The following is a 20,781-nucleotide window of genomic DNA, read 5'->3' as shown; positions in this document are numbered from 1 at the left end:
GTCCCTGTAAGATCTGTGTGGGTCCTAGTTACTCCAAACAAGCTACAGCTGCGAAGTCCTTAGTTGGGCAGCAGCTGTAGCTCGTGAAGGTAACTGGAATAAACAGAGGTGGATCGAGAGGCCTAGGAGGAGCCCCTGAGAGGACACACGAAGAACTGTGCTGCAGAGAAGAACAGCTTGGTACAGTATGGGACTTGAGAGATATGGAATACAACGAGAATACAACAGTTGTTCTCGGACAATACAAGATTCCAGATTAACAGTTTGCCATTTGTCATTGACCTGACGGGCCCATCCCCTATGTTCAGTGGGATAGAGAACAGCTCCATCATGGTTTAATCCTAATGCAGTAACAGGGAAGACTAAATGTACAGAAGCATTGCGTATGGTTAAAACAAAAGCAGTGGCTGTGTTTGAAATGGGATCATAGGTAAAGTTCACCAGGTTCCACCAGGATTGGAATTCTCTTTCAAATTCAGTGGCACTGTCCCAAATTATTTTCCAAACTTCTGTGGGGAAGGTGCTTTCCTCGCCCTCTCTTATAATTGAAGCAGAGACCGACTGCATCCACAGTTGTGCCTGGATACAGCTGAGGGCTAGGGAAACATTGTTCTGTGTAGCACTAAGTGCATCAATCACCAATTTGTGGTCATTCACGTTCGCTCTTTCCCAATTTGGCAGAATGTTTGACAGCAGCCACTGGTGTGTCCCCAAGGCTAACAGAGATGACCTCAGTGGTTGCTGTAATTTGGTCAGATCTCTAGTTGTAGCAGCCAATTTGTTCATTAGTACTTCAGAATCAATGCTATTCAGAATTCCCAATCCTGTACGCATAACACCGGTCACGTCTCTTGGTGTTCTAATTTTAAAAGAGCTTCGTTTCTGAAGCCAAGTGGTCCAGCCTTCAAAGGAAGTTTGCAGAAACGGAGAACAGGCTGGCTGGATTTCTGAAACGTTGCTCTGCATTAGCAATTTGACCTGTTTGAGAGACATGCCGGATTGAATAATATTTGTTGTTGGCCAGTTTTCCTGATTATATAAGGTCCAATCTTGAAAATTCTTGGGATGAGTATGACCGGTGGTACAGGTGAAGTGGTGACAGTGGTAAAGTAGGTTTCAGCATTTATTACAAATTTAAAAGAAAGGTCTTGTGTATCCTTGGACTAGAGGCAAACTACCTCCGCAGTGTGAGTTAGTGTAAAAATGTGCCAGCAGTCTCGTACGCTTAGGTGCGTACACACTTGCTCCTGTTTGTTTTCCTGCTTTGCTATAGTCAGACCCATTAACCATTCAACACCCAATGCTAATTTGTTCTCGCACTACTCCTTGAAGCTGCCAGGTTTTCTGTTTCTCCCATTCTTGTCAAGTATACAACTTGTCTTCATGTGTAACTACTGTTAGTAAGTTTAGACCCATGACATCTCCCATAGATCCGATAAATTGCAGGAAGGCTTGAGACCAGGGCTATGTAAAGGGGCCTCCTGTTGCCTCTGCCAATTGGGGTGTGATTGCTGTGTTTACCGTGCTCAGTGCAGGCCTTACAGTGTCTGCCCTTTGAGATGTATTAGAAAAGGGCTTCACACCTTGCGTCTGAGAGAGCGTAATTACAGCACTTGGTGTGAGTTTTGGTACAGTGTTTATCTTGAATGTGTAAACCAAGCCTCTTAGTCCTAATGGACTAGCTGTGTCATTCTGCCAACGACATGTCACGTAAGTGCGTTTGAGCAAAGTTAAACTGTACCAGCAATCAAGTGATGCATCATTACAATCTCTTGTAATTGCAAGATTGTTAGTTTTGAGACCTAAAGCATAACTACCAATATGTTCCTGGCGGCAACACAGAGCGAGGGGACTTTTTATTTTGAAACTTCCCCATTTCTTCATGGGACATAATTTTGCTGAAGGGATGTCCAGATGATTCCTTCCACCTGTTTCCATAAAATTTCCTGCAATTCTGGTGGAGGTGGCCTTTCCATGGAGAGTTCCTTCCACCTTTCTGCATGTTACCAAAATTCACTCACCAACTGTTCCCATCTGTCAGGGTTTTCATCAACTCATTCTGGTCCCATCTCCACTCATTCGGGTGGTACACCTTGGAGTCATGCAGCACTAGGGTTGCCAGGCTCGGGTAACGGCCCTTGGGATAGGTTCCAAGAACATTGGTGTGCTGAACGATGGCTTCGGGCCACAGCTGCTCACCAGGAGGTTGTCCATGAAATTGTGGTAATACGCAGAAAAGTATTAGCAAGGCTATCATGTTTCAGATGATTCTCATGTCCCTCGGGGTTCTCCTGTAAAAGCAAGAACAACAAAAAATCATGCCTCTGAGAGGCAGAAAGGAGTTTAAAATGAGGGGATTATCCAGCGTGTGTGTATGCGGTGCTCTTTTCCAAGAGCGTCAGAGGCTACCCATGCATATTTATTCAGAGGGGTTTTCAGCACAAGTGGTACCTCGCCCACCGTGGGGAGGTCCACTAAGACAGGTTGTCCAGGGTAATGTGATGGATTGTTTGCATCGTCGGGACCTTCCAGTGAAGGGATGATGCTTGGAGGTGTGGGGTAAAAAGCAGTAACTTTGGGGCAGCCGTTCACCCCCCACCTGCCATTTACCCCCTTGACAGCCTCCCACAGTCAACAGTCCCAGTTTGCTTTCTGGGGCTTAAGGAACCGCTTTAAAAGGCCATTTGTCCTTTCCACGATCCTGTTAGCCTGAGGGTAGTAAGGAGTATGAAAAGTCCACTTTATGCCTTTGGCTCTGGCCCAATCCTGAACCACCTTGGCAGTAAAGTGAGACCCATTGTCAGACTGAATTTCTTGTGGCTTTGGAAAAGTTCCAAACCACCCCTGCAATGCTTTAACTGTATTATCACCTGTGGCCCTTTTAAAAGCATCAGCTTGTACCAACCCAGATACAATTTCCACTCCTACCAACACAAAATGTTTACCTCCTGACTTCTTAAAAGGACCAATATAATCTACCTGCCACACATCCCACAAGCCTTTACCTTTCCTCAAATGCAGAGGATCATCCTCTAAAGGATGCCTTTCCAGTCGCTTGCGGCACTGTTCGCAGGCCGATATGCATGTTTTACACATTTCCCTGGTGACTGGCCAGCCGTGGGCGTGTGTTTCCTCGTACAGATCTTTGGCACCTGTGTGCTGTTTTTTTACATGTAACCATTCTAACAGTTGATTCCAATCCTCTGAAATAGTTTCTTTTTTCAGGGGGCTAAGCCTTGCTAGTTCATCAACTCTGTTTTTCCATTCACCTGCTTGATTCCCATCTGTTTGATGAGAAGCTACCCAACCAACCAGAAAGTTTCCTTTACTGGCGATTTCTAGGATTTCTTTGCATTTATCTTTCTGCCACACTGGGATTCTGTTAACTTCCCAGCCATTCTGTTGCCAGAAAGGGAGCCACTCAGTGCAGCCTCTGTATACTGCATATGAATCAGTGTAGATGTAAACAGGAGAAGTGTTTTGTGCCTCACACTGGAAAACACTCCAGAGAGCTATGAGTTCTCCTACCTGAGCGCTGCCCTCCCCTTCTGTGATGATTTTTTTCACCAGATGAAATATGTAAAGCAGCCGCCTTATATTTCCAAATCTTTCCTTCCTGCTTTGAAGAAGCATCTGTAAACCAACAGTTTGCTGCTATTTCAGGTGAGAATGGTGGTGCTACTTTTATTACAGAAACAGGTTTGTCTTGACTACTATCCAGGCTCTCAGTGTCTTGTATTGCCAAGAATTTTGCAGCACCTTCTGTAACAGAAAAGCTATTGCAGTAGTTCTCTATCTGAGCATACCATTTCCTGACTGACAACATTTGGGCTATGCCGCCAGGTGGAGGGGTCCCATTTGTGACAGCTTTAATTACCTTGAAGGGACCTCTCAAGATGATAGCTTATTGCCGTGTGATTTTTTCTACTTCAATGAGAGCTAAGCTAACAACAAACAATCCTTTTTCCCAGGTAGTGTATCTTTTCTCAGCATCTTTAAAACCACGGGAAAAGAAGCTGACAGGCCTCGTTGGACCCTCAGGACCTCGCTGCCAGATGTGTATTGATAGTCCTGAGGAGGCAAATCCCCATTCCACTTGGAAAGGGTCTTTAGGATGAATGGGCCCCAATGCCTGATGTGCTGTGGCTTCAAAAATCAGCAATTGTAATACTTCCTCCTGAGAAGGAGTCCAGTCTCATTTGACTCCTTTCCTTAGTAACTTGTAAAGGGGCCTAGCAATGACTGAGAAATCTGGGATATGTTTCCTCCAGAATACTAACAGTCCTAAGGCTTGCTGGAGGTCTTTTTTGTTTTCGGGCATTTTTATTTGCTCTAAAGAAGTTAAAGTGTCAGGTGCAATGCATGTGCTACCAGATCGCCACCAAATTCCTAGAAATTTTACTTCCTGACAAGGCTTTTGAATTTTCTCTGAAGGAATCTTTAAATCAAGGCTCTCCAGATGAGAGATTATATTCTGCTGGAGATCCCCCACTTCTTTAATTTACTCTCCTCCCACCAAAATGTCATTAATGTATTGGTACACAGCTACAGTGTCAGGTTTAGGTATTTTTTCTAATTCCTTATCTAAAGCATGGTGTGCTAGTGTTGGAGAGTGTTTGTATCCCTGAGGGAGTCTGGTGAATGTGTACTGTTGTCCCTCCCATGTGAATGCAAAGCGATCCATGTCCTCTGCCTGTATAGGTATCATGAAGAACATGTCTTTGACATCTATGGTAGCCATGATTGTGTGAGCTTTTTCTTGTATTGATGTTATTAGTTCAGCTAAATTTGGCACTGCTGCAGTCAGAGGGTCAGTGTTGGCATTGAGCCTACGGTAATCAATCGTAAATCTCTACTTCGTGTTGGGCTTTTGGACTGGCCACACGGGTGAATTGTATGGGGAGTGTGTGTTAATTATTATTCCTTGATCACGCAAATCCTGAATAATTGGTTTGATGCCTTCTCTAGCTTCAGAAGGCAAGGGATACTGTTTCACATTGATTATTTTACTGTAAGGCAGTGCAGGTGCGGTCTGAAGCAGCCTAATGTTAAGTGGCAGAGTGCCAAAAGACCACAGAAAACCCTCAGTGTCTTCCCACTGCCTTCCTGCAAGGACATCCATCCCTAGCAGATTATTCGGGATGTCCCCAATTACCATTTTGACAACCAATTGATTTTCTTCTCCAGGGAGTGTTACTTTGACCAGAGCAACATTCATTGGTTCTATGGTTCCTAAAGCATTAAGAACGCAGCATTGCCTTATTGTTGGAACAACTCCACACTTCTGAGCATCTCTATGTGTAAGTGCGGAGATCTGGGCTCCCGTATCAACAATTTATGTTACCAGAGCTTTTTTGGGGCCCATGATTGCTGTAATTAACATGTCTCCTGATTTATTTTTTGTGAGCATTCGTAAGTAAACCCAACCTCCACCCCTTTGCTCACCTGTAAGCGGTGGAGATATTAGTTTCCCGAAAGCTCTGTTGGTGTAGATTCAGTGTTTGTGTTTTGGGGTACGGGCGGGTGGGCAGTTATGTTGCTTAGGCTCTGTGAAAGAAGTTGCGAAAGAGTTACTTCCGGCTTACTGCTGGTGCTTTTCAGGAGACACGCAGCCAGGGTTTCACTGTACAAGTTCTGTGAAAGAAACTGAGAAAGAGTTAATTTTGGGTCACTGGCTGTGTTCTGCGGGAGGGGCTGAGACGCAGCCTCACTGCCCAGGTTACGAGGGAGAAACTGGGGAAGGGTTAACTTTGGCTCATTGCCTGTGTTCTGTGTGAAAGACTGTGATGTATTGTGTGTACTGAACTGTGTATTGGTAGGAGTATTTGTTAGTTTCTGGTGAGGGAGGGGGATCGGGGCACTGGGCTGGGTATTTGTTTTTCTAAAATTCCAGTTAGTTATTATTTTCTGCAATTTTTCAAGTGGTAGACCATCCATTATGTCCCGGGGAACCCCCTTCTTTATTCCCAGCATCCACCAGCGTTGTCTGTTGGAAATCTGTTTCCCTGGTTCTGTGTTTTCAGTGTTAGGGGTTCCCATAAACCGGACACCTTTTGCTTTTTCTGATTTTTCTTCTAGGGTTTTTACAGGCCCATACTGTCTGCAATAGTTTATTAAATCAACTGCTACCTCACTCCATGTCCAAATTTTGCGGCTGCTGCTAGATGTGTCAGATGGTGTTGTGGGGGTCTATGTTGGTGTATAGGGTGATGGGGCAGACTCAGACTGATCAGTGGAGTTGTTAAGAAATCTTTCTAGTCTATCTATTGGGCTTAGAGCCATAACTGTTTTTTGAATAGTGATTGCTGTTGATTTCAATGTTTCTGGAAGCCCACGAATTAAAGGGGTCATAATTTCAGGCTTCACAGGCAATTGCATTGGGGATTCAAAACCACGAATTAATTTTTTCTCATGAATCATTTGCAAACATGCAGCTTTTTGTACACTTTCTAGGATTTGGTCAGGGGTAGTGGCAATTGCTAAGGGATCACCCCTTTCCAGGGGATTTATTCCCCCAGCCCAATAGGCTGCACGTTGTGTTAGAGACCAGGCATCACGCTTATCTCCTGTTGTTAGGAAAACACCATGTCCCCAGTAACCACTGGCCTCTTGTTCAGTTAACTTAATCTGGTCTCCGCCAGTGAGGGACACACGGAACACATATTCCGTTTCTGATTCGTGGGGAAGGCGACCGAATTCCTTTTTTAGTTTAGCTAATTCGGTAGCACTGAATGGTGTTTGTTTGGTTGTTATGTGGGGATCCATGTCTTCATCATTAATGTAATTGTATTCAGTTTTAATAAAAGGTCTCAAATGAGGACAACAATTTTCCCCACAATTTGTAACTGTTTCAGATTCTTTGTAAGAATAGTTTTGTTTTGCTGCCTCAATTTCTTTGTAAGGATAAATCTTTTTAATGGAAGGTGTTACCTTTTCTTCCTCCTCTGTAGAGGAGTTGATTTTGTGTATGGTTTTGGTGTGTTCTTCCCTAAGGGCAGCTCGCAGCTTGTAAATTTCATTTCTGTCCTCATTTAACTGTTTTTGCAAAATTCCAACCAAATTTTGAAGGGAATCTATAATTACCATTTCCTCAGTTCTCCGTTTACAGCGGTTTTCTATGGCTGCAGTAAGACATGCTCCAAGGACTGAGCAAAGAATGCTTTTATTTTTACCCATTTTGAATTTTGATTCATGTTGCAGAGAACATATTCTATCAATGATGTTTTCCAAATTGAACCAATTGTTTTCTGCCCAATTTTCTCTGCCAGATGACGGTTTGGCATTGTGTTTAGCAAGCAACGTGTAAAAATCAGCTTTTGCTTTAGGATCGAGATTTTCACTCATTTTGTGTGAAGGGACTAGGACTATACCAGGGAGCTAATTTGCTAACTCAAGTTACACAGACTTTTTGTTCCACTCTGTCTCCCTAGATAGCTGAAGAAACCAAATCTGTCTGGAAGGCACTGTTTTAATTGCTTCAGATTGTCCCTTCCTTTCCAGACAGTCTAGATACACACACTCATACACACACACAAATATTTTCTTTGTGAGGGGACCAGAAACCTAGAACAGGGAAAAAGCCGCTCAGCCTTCGCTGGGTCGCCCCTCGCTCCCTGTGTAGGTGAAGGGACAATATCTGTCTAAAAGGCACTGCTTAATTACTTCAAGTCTGCCCCTTCCCTTTTAGACAGTCCAGGTACACAAAATAAAAAATACAGCAGTAAAAAACAGTAACAGGTTCAAATTCAGCTCAAATACAACAGTAACAGGTTCAAATTCAACTCAAATACAACAACAACAGGTTCAGATTCAACTCAAATACAACAACAACAACAGTATCAATATCAATATCAGTAACAGCATCAATATCAGGATCAGGAGAAGTATCAGTGTCAGTGTCCGTGCCAGTAAGATCAGTAACAAAAGTGACAGTAAGAGTTTCCCCTGTTTTGCACCGAAAAACCTTTTTTGTCAATTCCGGAGCCTGTGTGCTCAATCGAGCGTGAGATTTGGCTTTGGTGTATGCAGTCTGCAAGAGGTTACAGACTACACAAAACCTGCAAAATCTCACTGGCTATGGAATCCTGTCCGTGACGCCAATTATGTGAGGGTCCGCCCGAAGTGAACGGGTGACGAATAATTTTTGGGTGCAAAAATAACCAACAAAGGCACAGGGGTTTGCAGTAGCAAATCAACAAGATGGAATTTATTGATAATAACCACAGCTAAATAGGCATTGGTTAGAGGATCCGGGGAAGAGAAGGATAGAATAAGGAAAAAGGAAGGAGAGAAGGTCAGGGAATGGGGTATAGCTACCAAGACGTGATGCCTTCGGGGTCCCGCCGCCGATGCTCGCTGGTACACGTCTTGGGGAGACTCAGAGAGGCAGTCGAACCGAACCCCAGATATACTATTCTTGGTTGGGGGAAGGGTGGCCGCAATTAGGTTTCCATGGAGGGGAAAAGTCCATTGTTTTCATGGCCGAATGCTCCCAGGTACGTCTACTCTGGGCAGGTTCTCCCCCTTCCCTGAGTTGGGAGGGGGTACAGTCCCAGTCTCTGGAAGGAGGTTGCCAGGGGGGTGCCATGGGGGTGCCAATAGGGTGCCAGAGGGGTTCTTGGTTCTTTGATGAGGGGGTTCGCATTTCAGTTGGTCTGTCAAGGTGGTTGAAGACAGGCAAGAGGGGTCTTCTCTTGGAGCGGGGGGGGAAGCCACCCCAGAGCTCAGTCCAGCCAGGCCTGAAGTTTGGAAGAAAGTCCAGTTCCATTGTTCAGAACAGGGCAGCATGCCCCTTCGAGTACAGCATGGCATGTTCTGCAGACACCATCTGTAAACGCACTAAATACGCATGAGACTTTCTTTCCCAACTGGCTCAACAGTTTTTAACCCTTCGGTGGTCCTTTTCTCATGACAATTGTGAGGCAAAAACTGAAGGATTTCCGGATGGACTTCCACAGCTTGGCCAGGCAGCCTCAGTGGGAGCCAGCACTGGCTGCAGCCCCAGCAGGCCCCCCAGGACAAGGCCCAGCAATTAAGAGGCCAATGAAAGCTCTGGGCAGCAGCAGAACCCTCAGGAGAGTTCTTTGGACAACCATGGACTGGCCACACCTACACTGCAGCCTCTCTGTTCCCTGAATGTTCCCTGACTATGTGCAGCCTTTAAAGAAGCTGGAGGGTAGAGATGGGCCAACCCTTACCATTTCTTTCCCTTCCACAACCGGAACCCAGCATAGCACAGTACCACGGAAATTGGCACAGTGAACAGTGTCACTACCGTGCCTATCATGCAGGACCTGCGCACGTCCTGGGGGCAGATAATTCTTGGTGTTTTCCGTGGATTCTGGGCGTCAGTGTCTGACTTGCCAAGCACTTCTGTGGGAGCAATGTGGAGCGTCAGGCCGTGCTGTGCTGCACTGCTGAGCTGGCAGCACGGTGGATGCGGGCAGGACGTTCTCCGTTTCCCCCAGAGCTGGGGCCTGCAGGCACCTTGCCGCCCCTTGGCACAGGCTGTGCCACCCAACAAAGCCCAGCAGGCCGAGAGGAGAGCCCGGGGGCGGCGCAGCTGCTTGGGCAGTGGCTGCTTGGAGGGACACGGGCCAAAACCATCCCTGAGCAGCCACTGCCAGCCCTGGCCCTCCCTGCCCCGTGACAGCTCCCCCAGCCCCAGGGCACAGAGTCAGGCCTTGGCAGGACCCAGTGCAGCCCCTGCCCAGTCAGGAGCCAAGGCTGGCTCTGGCCCTGGGCTCACGGCAGGGCTCCCGCTCGGGGCTGCTCCTGTGCCTTGGGCCTCTGAGCACTCAGGGCCAGCTCCAGAGCAGCTGCAGCGGGAGGGACATTGGTGCAGGAGTCCCCTTTCCCCGGGGCTGTGAACGAGCTCCAGAGGCCTCCAGGCCTCCAGAGGCCTCTTCCAGCTTTGGCTGCTGCCGGGCTGGGCAAGGGCAGGCCCTGGGGGAAAGAGCTGCTGCCACACAGCCCCACCAAGGGCTGAGCCTGGTGGAGCAATTATCTCCTGTACCTGTGCCCATGTCTGGCATCTCTTCCTTTCCTGCATCAGTGGCTGGCACAAAGCCATTGCTTCCTACAGGATATGGCCCCACCTGCATGGACTTTTGCTCCATTGCTTGAGAAAGGAAAAAGGACAGCTGGGTCAGATGGAACCATTGCAGGTGGCAACTTCAGGAGACAATACTTGTCAAGTCGTGGATAAGGATCAGGAAAATGGCCAGGTGATTGGGGCTGGGCCAGAGACCTCCCTGACTGAAAAAGCCCATACACGTGATCTGACTGGAGATTAGGAAATTGCAGGGGATCTCAGGGCATCTATGGCCCATGGTGCAGTTTGGGCTGTGTGTGAACTGATGCCAAATGCCTTCCTGCAGAGGCTGGGGAGAAGCTGCAGCCAGGTCAGGCTGGGAAACAGCCCTGCAGGGCGTGGAAGCAGCAGCGGGGCAGCGAGGCTGCCATGGATCCCTTCCCACTGTGCCGGGCACTGCGTGTCCAGATGTGCCGTCAAAGCCCCCGGCTGCTGAGCCTGAGGACAAGGCAGAGGGAAATGCACCCACCACGGCGTCTCTCCAGGTCATTCAGCATCTGCTCCAGATGTTTGGCTGCCTCCAAGGATTTTGTGTCTCCTATGTCTCGGTTCTTCCATTTAGGAGGACCTTAATGGGAAGTTCCATTTCTCCTTCAGGCCCAAGTGGCAGTGAGGGCACCTGGGTGATTGGTGCCCTCCAAGGCACTCCCTCAGCTCTGCCTTCCACTCAGGAGCAGGGCCAGGGGCACCTCGTGCCTGCAGTGGCCCCACACTGGGTTGGAAGGAGCCCCTTGTGGGGCAGTCGGGGCAGAAAGGACTCCCTGGAGCTGCTGCAGCTCCAAACCCAGCCCCAGGCAGGGCCAGGGCTTGGCAGTGGCAGCAGGAGCAGCTCAGGCTCCCTGGGGGCAGCAAAGGAGCTGACAAAGGCTCAGCCCCGGCGCACAGCCCTGGGCCCGGCCCCTTCCCTCTCTGCTCTTCTCTGTGGCTGCAGAGAGCACACGGAAGGACACAGTGGCATTGCACACGGAAGGAGGATGGACAGCTAAATGATCCTTCCTCCCACTGACAGCGATCCTGTGGGATCACAGAAGGGAGCAGGGCAAGATTTCCAGATTCTTTAAACCCAGAGATTATGTTAAGGGACAGGGCTCATGACTGAGCCGTTGCCACATGGACACTGATTATTTTTCAGGAAAGGAACACAGAGAACTTGCCTTCACCATGCCCTAGAGTCTTCATACTGTCGTTCACCAGCTTTTCCACATAAGCCATCTTATCGTTCCAGTCTAGAAGAGTGCAAAGACCAGGGCATTTCCATGGTGTGCTGGGATCCCCCACTGCTTACAGTAAATGGGCACTGCAAGGGGGTCATGTAAGGCTGTGGGAGCCAGATGTGAATGCACAAGGCCAAAGCTGCACAGGGGCCTGGGCAGCTCTGGGCTGGCTCCTGGTCACTCTCCACCCTCTTTGCAGGCCCTGTGACACATCCCTGGAGAGGCAACAGGGGCAGCACAGGGCCCCCGGGGCTCTCTCCCTCCCCCAGAGGAAACCCTCCCTAAAGGCCTGGGGAAAACCATCCCCAGCGCTTCCCGGGGAGCAGGGAGCGCTGTCCCGGGAAAGGGGAGCCGGGCTGCCGGCTCACCTGCTCGCCACCCTTGCAGCGGAGCAGCCTGGGCAGCCCTGGCAGGCAGGGCCACGGCCAGGAGGAGCAGGGGGAAGAGGCGCAGAGCAAGGGCCATGGTGCCTTGCCCTCTGCCAGTCCCGCAGCGCTTGCTGCCACCGCTGTCCTGACACCGCTGTCCCAATGTCAGCACCACTGCTGCCACCGCCGCTGCTGCTGCCGCAACAGTTGTGCTCAAGCACTGACTGCTTGCTCCTTGTGCTGCTGTGCAACCACGGGGCTCTGGCACCTCTGTGACCTCAGAGCCAACTGTGACCTCATGGCCAGGTTGGAGTTGTGTGGGCACTGGGATCTGCCTTCTTTGGCAGGGAGCTGCTCTGTCCAAGGGCTGTGACAGAGTCCCAGCCCAGCTGATCTCACAGGCTGGGCCATGAAGGGATGGAGAGCAGCCCTGCCAAGAAGGACTTGGGGGTGCTGCAAGATGAGAGGCTGCACATGAGCCAGCCATGTGCATCCAAAGAAGTGTGCCCAGCAGCTTGAAGGAGGTGATTCCACCCCTCTGCTCTGGTGAGACCCCACCGGGAATACTGTGGAAGAGGTTTTACAGTGACCTCAATGAGCCATTGAGAACTTTGATAAGAGGATCCATGTCCCTACCAAGGTTGTTGACATAGAAACCAAGAAAGAAAGAAGGATAAATAAGATAAATCTGCAACTGCCTATTCCAAGAAGCACTTTGCTTGTCTCTCGTGACCAGTGAGTAAAGTGTAAACTTATGAGCTTTGTAAGAATGTAGAACAAGCATGCATGCTAGAATAAAAACAGGGTTTGAAGCCTTCTGGAAACAGAGTGTGTTGCTTTGTACTCTCTTTGTCTGTACCACGACAGAGTACTGCATCCAGCTCTGGGCTCCCCACACAGGAAGGCCATGGTCCTGTTGGATCTATTCCAGAGGAGGAACAAAATGCTCTGAGGGCTAGAGCCCTTCTGCTTTGGAGACAGGGTGGGAGAGCTGGTGGCGTTCAGCCTGGAAGGGAGCAGACTCCAGGGAGACCTGATTGCTGCCTTTCAGTACCTGAAGGAGGCTTGTAAAAGAGATGGGACAGAACTTTTAGTAGAGCCTTTTGTGAGCAGACCGAGAGGGAATGCTTTTAATCTAAAAGATGGTCAACTCAGACAGGGCAAAAGAAACCCATTCTTTCACTGTAAGTTTTGAAAGCCTGGCACAGGTTGCCCAGAGAGGTGGACATCCATCCCTGCAGACATTCAAGCTCATGCTCTGAGCAACCTGACCTACTTAAAGGTGTCCCTGCTCAGTGCACGGCATTGGACTAGATGGCCTTTAAATGTCCCTTCCAAGCCAAGCCATTCTGTGTTCCTGGGCACTATCAAAGCAGTGCTGGATTAGTGCTGGGGTGATTATGTGGCACCTGTATTTTGGTAGTTGGGTCCTTTAGCAATTGGCCCTGAGAGCATTCATGGTCTGGGCAGTGAAGTCTGCAAACAACAGACAGTGTGCTCAAGGAGAAACAGGGGAGGAACACTGCTCCAGCTCAGATAAATGCCAGCATTTTGCTGCCCATTCCTAGTTAAGAAATAAAGGAATGTCCTGAAGATCCCTTCATGTGGGTGCATTTTTGGCTGTATCAGTACTTGTGTTCTGTAAAACAGGGAAGTTGTTAATGCTTCTTGCCCCATTTATCACTGAATGAAACTCAAATACTGCATTGCTCCTTGTCTACTTGCTTCCAAGTCAAGGCAAATTTTGGTCATGATTGAGTGGAACATATTCACCTGTTCACAAGCAAATTCTTCTTGCCATTCACACAGAGGCAAGATTGTTTGGTGGATTTGCTCTAATCGGACAGGAATTAAGGCCTACCTCTCACTAGAACTAAAGCTGATGCATTAGGTTGCAAAGTCTTTGAGTAATTTGTCCTGGTGACTGGCATTGTAGAGAGTTGTTCTGGAATTAAATGACACTTGAAGACACGTGTAGTCTACCATATTTCTGGCATACTAGAAGTGAAAAAACAGCCTTTGAAACATGATTTTATCCTTTTTTCCTCCTCCTCCTCCTCCCAGGAATTTCAATGTCTGAGGTCTAAACTCTTCAGCTGCCTCACAAACATTGTTTTAATTCAGACAGGTATCCATGCCTTGAGCCACAAATCATGACTGTGGCTGTGAAGCTTGAAGCAATGTAGGTTTATAGCACTAAAAGTAATAATCCATTCCCAGGTTAAGCCAAGCATTTCCCAAGTAACTCTACCTATCCTCAGGGATGTTTCAAAAAGGATCATTGTAAAAGCTGGGAATCAGGAGAAAGAGTGTCATCAAAATTAAAAAAGACAGCTTTCTGAGATCTTTATGTTCCTATAAAAAGAGATTCAAAATTGTTCATATATGGAACATTGACTAAGAAGTGAATGACAGATTGTCAAAATAATTGAGGAACAAAATACCATAAATAAAACTATGTTTACATGTGAATAATAAGTAAACCACCTTGCTAAGAAAAAAAACAGACCTGCCAATACTAAAACCAATAAGGCTGTTTCATCTGTCTCAATACAAAAAAAAAAAAAAAGCACTGAAAAGAATCAGAGGTCATTAAGACGATTAGTGTATATACAGGAAATTCCAGGGATTGGGAAAAAATGAAGGAAACTGTAGAGTGCAATTCCCAGAGTTAACCTGGAATTTATTGGTGGATTTGTTGCAAAATTTCTGAGAGCAGGCTGGAAAAGCATAGGGGCTGGTCAGCCCATGGGTGGGCATTTAGAGCAGCCTGAGGGATGTTTCTGGGACCAACTGCAGGGAAGAAGAGCAGCAGACAATTACTGGGACAATCTCTTTGCTGGCTGTGAAGTTTGTGTCAGTCAGTTCCCTGGGGCTGGGGGAGCTGTCATGGGGCAGGGAGGGCCAGGGCTGGCAGTGGCTGCTCAGGGATGGCTTTGGCCCGTGTCCCTCCAAGCAGCCACTGCCCAAGCAGCTGCGCTGCCCCCGGGCTCTCCTCCTGGCCTGCTGGGCTTTGTTGGGTGGCACAGCCTGTGCCAAGGGGCAGCAAGGTGCCTGCAGGCCCCAGCTCTGGGGGAAACAGAGAACGTCCTGCCCGCATCCACCGTTCCGCCAGCTCAGCAGTGCAGCACAGCACGGCCTGACGCTCCCCATTGCTCCCACAGGTGCAGCCGGCCCCACCACACGGGTTTCTGATTCCCAGGAGGGGTGTGAAAAATGGTGTTGTGCTGTGTTTTTAGTTTCCGGGTCCCTTCCTCAGGTGTGCCAATATTCCCTTCTCCCTTCCCCCTCGCCCCTTGCTGAGTGTGCCCTGTAACATCCCAGCAAGGCGTCGTGTGGTTGGTCAAATTCAAAGGATGCTCCCCAATGCCCAGAGGTCATTGGCCTGTCTAGGTGTCCCTAGTCCCTTGAGACCCTGCCCCTTTCACCTGGTTGGTAGCTCACCTGTCCCCTCCCCTTCCCCTGTCCCTGGGCTTAAAAGGGTAATCAGACCATGCGGCCGGGATTCTGGTGGAGCAGTTGCCCCGGTTCAGACCTCTGTAACCATGGAATAAACATCTGGATATAACTCTCCAGCAGAATCCTCTCCTTTCTCTCTTCACCATCGCCAGAAGCTCTCTCTCCTGAGGTAAATGGAGTTCCTGACAAGCCTGGACTTGTTCAGTGCTCTGCTGCAATCTCCAGCAGCCAAGGTATCTCTGGGGTGAATTACACTACAGTGCTGCCTTTGGCCCAGCAGCGAGGGTCAGAACTGGCCCAGGCACCATCTAACTGGTAATATTGGGATTCCTATTCCAATATATTGGCGTCCCTGAGTGCGCTAAGTGACTCTGCAGCCCGAGAACGGACTCGCAGTACCTCAGAGAAGCTTCTGGCAGCCGTGCACCCAGCTGAAAGGAGCCCTGCTTCAAGACTCCCATCTAAAGACTTTGGGAATATTCCCAGAAAAAGTTTCGTGGACCGTTCGGCACCTCTAGAAAGCCCAGCGCCCTTGTGGTGAGCAGATTTTCCAGAGGAAGAATAGGGGAGCCTCTCTCGCCCAGAGGTCCTGTTCGGTAAGGGACCTGCGTGTACCCAGCCATCTATAGCTTCCATTTCACGTGAGTATCTCTGCTTTCGGTAGAGCAGAAGCTCAAAAACAGACTCTGCCGCGAGTTCTGTTCCTTTTTTGCCTTTGCATTTTTGGCTGCGCAGCCCCACAGACGGGAATTCATAGCGTTCTAGCTTTAGTTTTCTGCCGCGTGTTTCACTGTCTTTGAGAATTCGCACCGGAGCGGGATCGCTCTCTGCCCTTCCCCCCCGGCTCAGCAGCGTGCTCGGACACGTCTTAGGAGACTCTCTTTCTTTCTCTGCTCCGCGGGGGAGGAGGGGGGGGGGCTCTCTTTCCACGTGGCCGGGGGATCTGCGGGGTCGGGAGTGCTCTTTGCACACGCGGCGGGGGGGGGGCCTGGTTTCGGCTTGCCACGTGGAGTGGCTGCACTCTCTGCTCTGCGGGGGGGCTGCATTCCACCACGGGAGAGGCTTTGTTTCTGCCTCGGCTCGGCAGGGCGTGCCCTGCTGCTGCTGCCCGGGAATTTTAAAAGCAGTATATACAGCTGCATTGTGAAGCTTTTGTCTGCTCGTTATCGCTTTCTATCTGTGGTTTTTTTAGAAAGTGGTAGCTGATTTTAGCTTTGTTTTTAGTCAGGCGGGATTAAGCACTTTGCTTTTTACATCTAACATGGGTTCCAAACTTAGCATTGTACAAAGCAGAGTGTATTATAATATTGTTAGCATTTTAGTCAAGAGTAATGTGAAATTCTCTAAAGGAAAATTGAAACAGTTTATAAGATGGCTTTTTCTGCAGTTCCCAAACATTTCCCCGGAAGAAATCCACAATATTCAATTCTGGGATAAAGTTGGGAATGAATTGATAACCTTAGGACAATCTGGCAAATCACCCTCAGCTAAATTTGTGTTCTGGAGTTTACAAATTCGAACAGCATTGCTCAAACAAAAGGAAATGGAGAAAAAGCCAAATGTAAAGCCATGTACCCCTGCTCTCCCTGTTCCTCCCTCTCCCTCTAAAACCCCTAAACCTCTTTCCCCAAAACTTGGTATTTTAAAGAGAGCACACTCATTGGGAAGTCAGCTCCCAGAGTGTGCAAGAATACCTGAGTTGTTTTGTTCACAAAGCCCTGGCCAGGCTGCATGGAAAAATTCCCAACCCCCTGTATCCCCTCCTCTAAAACCCAGAGCACGTGTTAGCTTTCCGGAGAGCAGTGATGTCCAAAATGGCCCCCAGTCCCTAGGGGGTCCGCAAGATGGTGGATGCCACGTGGCATCTTCCCAAACCTGGTCTTCTTCTTCCCAAAATCCTCTTAAGCATCCCAAAATTCCTGCCCCATCCCCCTCTCCTCCTGTTCCTCGTGACCCCTTCCCCCCTCCCCCCGCCTTTCCTGCAGTACCATCAGCTCCGCCCCTCTACTCCTCCCAGGGGGCATCTGCTGATGTGATGTCACCAGGCGTCCCTGCCCCTTGTTCCCACGGTATCCCCACCCCCTGCCAGCCCCTTGACCCCGCCCCTTGTTCCCACGGTTTCCCCGCCCCTTGCCGGCTCCCTGTCCCCGCCCCCTCCCCGGGTTCCCATGGTGGGGACACACCCACTGCCTGTCCCCAAACCTGTAGCTGTCATCCCAATGCTTCTGATTCAAGGGATACAGAGCAGAGGACGGCAGACCCAATGCATAGTCCCATGTTGTCGCTAGCTCCTGTTACATTTCAGCCTGCAGCTCAGGGAGGAGCAGCCCCAACTGCTAATTGGAGTTCTTTTGGATGACAATTGATTAAAGAGATCTGTAAATATCATAAGGAATATAGTCCACACAGTCCATATTTCCGTGGCCTTTTAAATTCTGAATTAAGTAGGACTGTTGTGATTCCACATGATTTAAAACAGCTTTTTTCATGCCTCATGACATCCACGGAATTCAAATTATGGGAATCAGCATTGAAACAACTGCTAAAAGAGGCTCTCCCAGGCTTACAGGCTGATCCAAACACAGCAAAAGACAACAGTGGTAACCCTATCACCATGGAGCACCTCTGTGGTGAGGGCCAGTGGTCTTCTCCCTCAGTGCAAGCTGCTGCAATTCCTGCAGAAACACTTGAGAAAGTAAAAGAAGCAGCTGAAAAAGCATTCTTTTCCCTCCAACCTGAGGGGCCTTTTGAGCCCTATAGTAAAATCAAACAACTACCATCAGAGCCTTTTTTGAAATTTGTAGAAAGGCTAACTAGAGCCATTGAAATACAGCTTAAAAAGGAAAATGCTAGGGAAGCAATTTTAGAAGAAATGGCGTTTACAAATGCAAATGAACAGTGTCGAGCGGCAATCCTGAGCCTTCCTATGGAACCTTCCCCTACATTAAAAGATATGCTTCTAGTCTGTAACAGGAAAGTGCCTCTGATGACTGTGGCTGAAGACACCAGGCCAAGGCTGCTGCCAAGACTACCTCAGGGTGTCGCCGTTGCCAACCCTGCGCCTTTTCCCTCAGCACAGCAGTACCCTGGGCAGCAGCGGAGACCAGCAATGGTTGAGCCCACTAAACCATGCCTGCTTTGTAATAACCTAGGACACTGGAGCAACCAGTGCCCCCTGAAAAGGGAATTTGACGAATTTAGAAATGGCAGGGGAGGAGAACTACAAGCCCTCCCTGGGGGTCAACAACAAAAAAACTGAAAATAAAGAGCCAGCCTGCTAGGCGTGCAGACATAAAAAGAGCAGGCCAAGAGAATAAGGGTAGCAAAACAAATCAAGCGCGCGATAATATTAACATTTGTGTAAGTGAAGCAGGTGCTTCAAAGACCAAGTCTGCTAGTCCACTGTTGAAAGTGAAACAAAATAACCTTTGTTGTGATTTAAGTGATTCTGTATTAACCGCATCTTCTGTCAATGAGCCTTACAGGTTGCAGCTGACAGAGTCACTCCACCTGAAGGACACTGACTGGCATTTTATCTCTGTAAATCCTGAACAGAAGGGTACTTGGAACCAAATTCGTTGTAAGTACATTGTAACTGGGGACACCCACACACCACAAGAGATCGAAATTGCTCCGGGAATAACAACATCAGATCCCAAGCAATTTGTTCTCAGCCTGCACTGTTTCCACCCACCCCTGTTTCTTCCCAAGGGACAAATTGTTGCTCAAGCTATCCCTGTGCCATCTTTACCTGAAAATATCGAAAAACAGGGGCCCACAGTCGCCCGGGTCCAAGTTATTGGGACAGATAAACCCAAATTGTGGTGCAATGTCAGTGGGGGTGGGGAGTCTAAACGCATTGAGATGCTTGTAGACACAGGTGCAGACTGCACAGTGATTCCAGTACAAGACTGGCCAGCACACTGGCCTTTACAAAATGTTGCTGGTCACCTTCGAGGTTTAGGAGGTCTGCAATTGGCAAAACAATCCAAAAGCATTATTCAATTCGAGGGTCCAAACGGACAATTGGCAAATATCCGTCCATTTGTGTTAGATTATTCAGAACCTTTGTTAGGGAGAGATTTAATGGCCCAGTGGGGTGTCACAATTGATATTCCAGACTCTCCACAGCATTTTTGTGCAGCAGTCATTGAACAACAGTGCCCCACCCAAAAACTTAAGTGGAAAACAGACAAACCAGTTGATGTGAAACAGTGGCCACTCAGTAAACAAAAAATAAAGGTGCTTGAAGAACTAGTAGAAGAGCAACTAAAAAAGGGCCACATTGTGGAGACCATGTCCCCATGGAACTCTCCAGTGTTTGTCATCCAAAAAGCTGACAAAAAGAGGTGGCGACTCCTCTGTGACCTCCGACAAATTAATAATGTAATTGAAGATATGGGTTCTCCCCAACCTGGTATGCCATCCCCAACAATGGTTCCCCAAGATTGGAAATTAGCTGTTATTGATATTAAAGATTGTTTTTTCCAAATCCCATTGCACCCTGATGATGCACCGCGTTTGGCATTCTCTGTCCCTTCTATCAATTCAGAAGCTCCTATGAAAAGGTACCATTGGACCGTTCTTCCTCAGGGATTAAAGGTATCTCCAGCTATCTGCCAGTGGTATGTCTCTTCCCTGCTTTCCCCAGTGCGTGCAGCCGCAGAGAAGGCCATCATCTATCATTATATGGATGATATCCTTGTGTGTGCCCCCAATGATGATTTACTCACACATGCGCTTGACCTAACGATTGATGCATTGATTGTTGCAGGGTTCGAGCTCCAGGAAAAGAAAATTCAAAAGATGCCACCTTGGAAGTATTTGGGCTTAGAAATTGGAAATAGGACCATTGTTCCTCAAAAACTAGCAATCAATCCAAGGATCAAGACCCTTGCGGATGTCCACAAGTTGTGTGGGTCTTTGAATTGGGTAAGACCATGGCTTGGTCTGACTAATGAAGACCTTGCCCCTCTTTTCAATTTATTGAAAGGGGGAGAGGACCCAGGTGCTCCTAGGTCTATTACCCCAGAGGCACGGAAAGCTCTAGCAAAGGTTCAGATTGCAATGTCCACAAGACAGGCCAACCGATGCCGGCCTGACCTGCCATTCAAATTTATCATCCTAGGTAAGTTGCCACACCTTCATGGAATTATTTTCCAGTGGGAGGAAAAACAAACACCTAAGGCAAAGGACACACCAAAAAAGGACCGGGACCAGAGGGACTCTCTCTTGATCATAGAATGGGTTTTCCTCAGTCACAAAAGGTCCAAGAGACTGACAAAGCCTCAGGAGCTGGTAGCAGAACTGATCCGAAAAGCAAGGACCCGGATCAGGGAGTTAGCAGGATGTGATTTTAAGTGCATTCACATCCCAGTTGAGTTAAAATCAGGTCAAAATACTATGAAAATACTGGAACAATTGTTTCAAGAAAATGAAGTGTTGCAGTTTGCTCTGGATTCCTACTCAGGACAATTTTCGGTAGCGCGGCCCGCTCGCAAATTGTTTGAACAAGATGTTCAATTTACTTTAAAATTAAGAACTGCTCTAAGTAGGAGACCTTTAAAAAGGGCTCTAACTGTCTTTACAGATGCGTCCGGGAGGTCCCACAAGTCCGTTATGACTTGGAAGGATCCTCAAACCCAGC

General features: G+C 48.3%; 1 protein-coding gene across 1 annotated transcript in view; it reads right to left on the bottom strand.

Moving 5' to 3' along the window:
- Nucleotides 1-11,305, bottom strand: part of LOC141730041 (uncharacterized) — a 71,726-nt gene extending 60,421 nt beyond the window's left edge. The window contains exons 1-3 of the mRNA XM_074546678.1: nt 11,259-11,305; nt 6,221-6,808; nt 6,088-6,160 (exon numbers count right to left, since the gene is read on the bottom strand). Coding sequence (XP_074402779.1) covers nt 6,088-6,160; nt 6,221-6,808; nt 11,259-11,305 — 708 coding nt within the window. The remainder of the gene's footprint in view (nt 1-6,087; nt 6,161-6,220; nt 6,809-11,258) is intronic.
- Nucleotides 11,306-20,781: the final 9,476 nt, after the last annotated feature.

This window comes from Zonotrichia albicollis, chromosome 9 (genome assembly GCF_047830755.1).
Source record: "Zonotrichia albicollis isolate bZonAlb1 chromosome 9, bZonAlb1.hap1, whole genome shotgun sequence".
Classification (NCBI taxonomy): domain Eukaryota; kingdom Metazoa; phylum Chordata; class Aves; order Passeriformes; family Passerellidae; genus Zonotrichia; species Zonotrichia albicollis.
The sequence above is the reverse complement of the archived record's forward strand: the minus strand, read 5'-3'. Positions and strand labels throughout refer to the sequence as shown.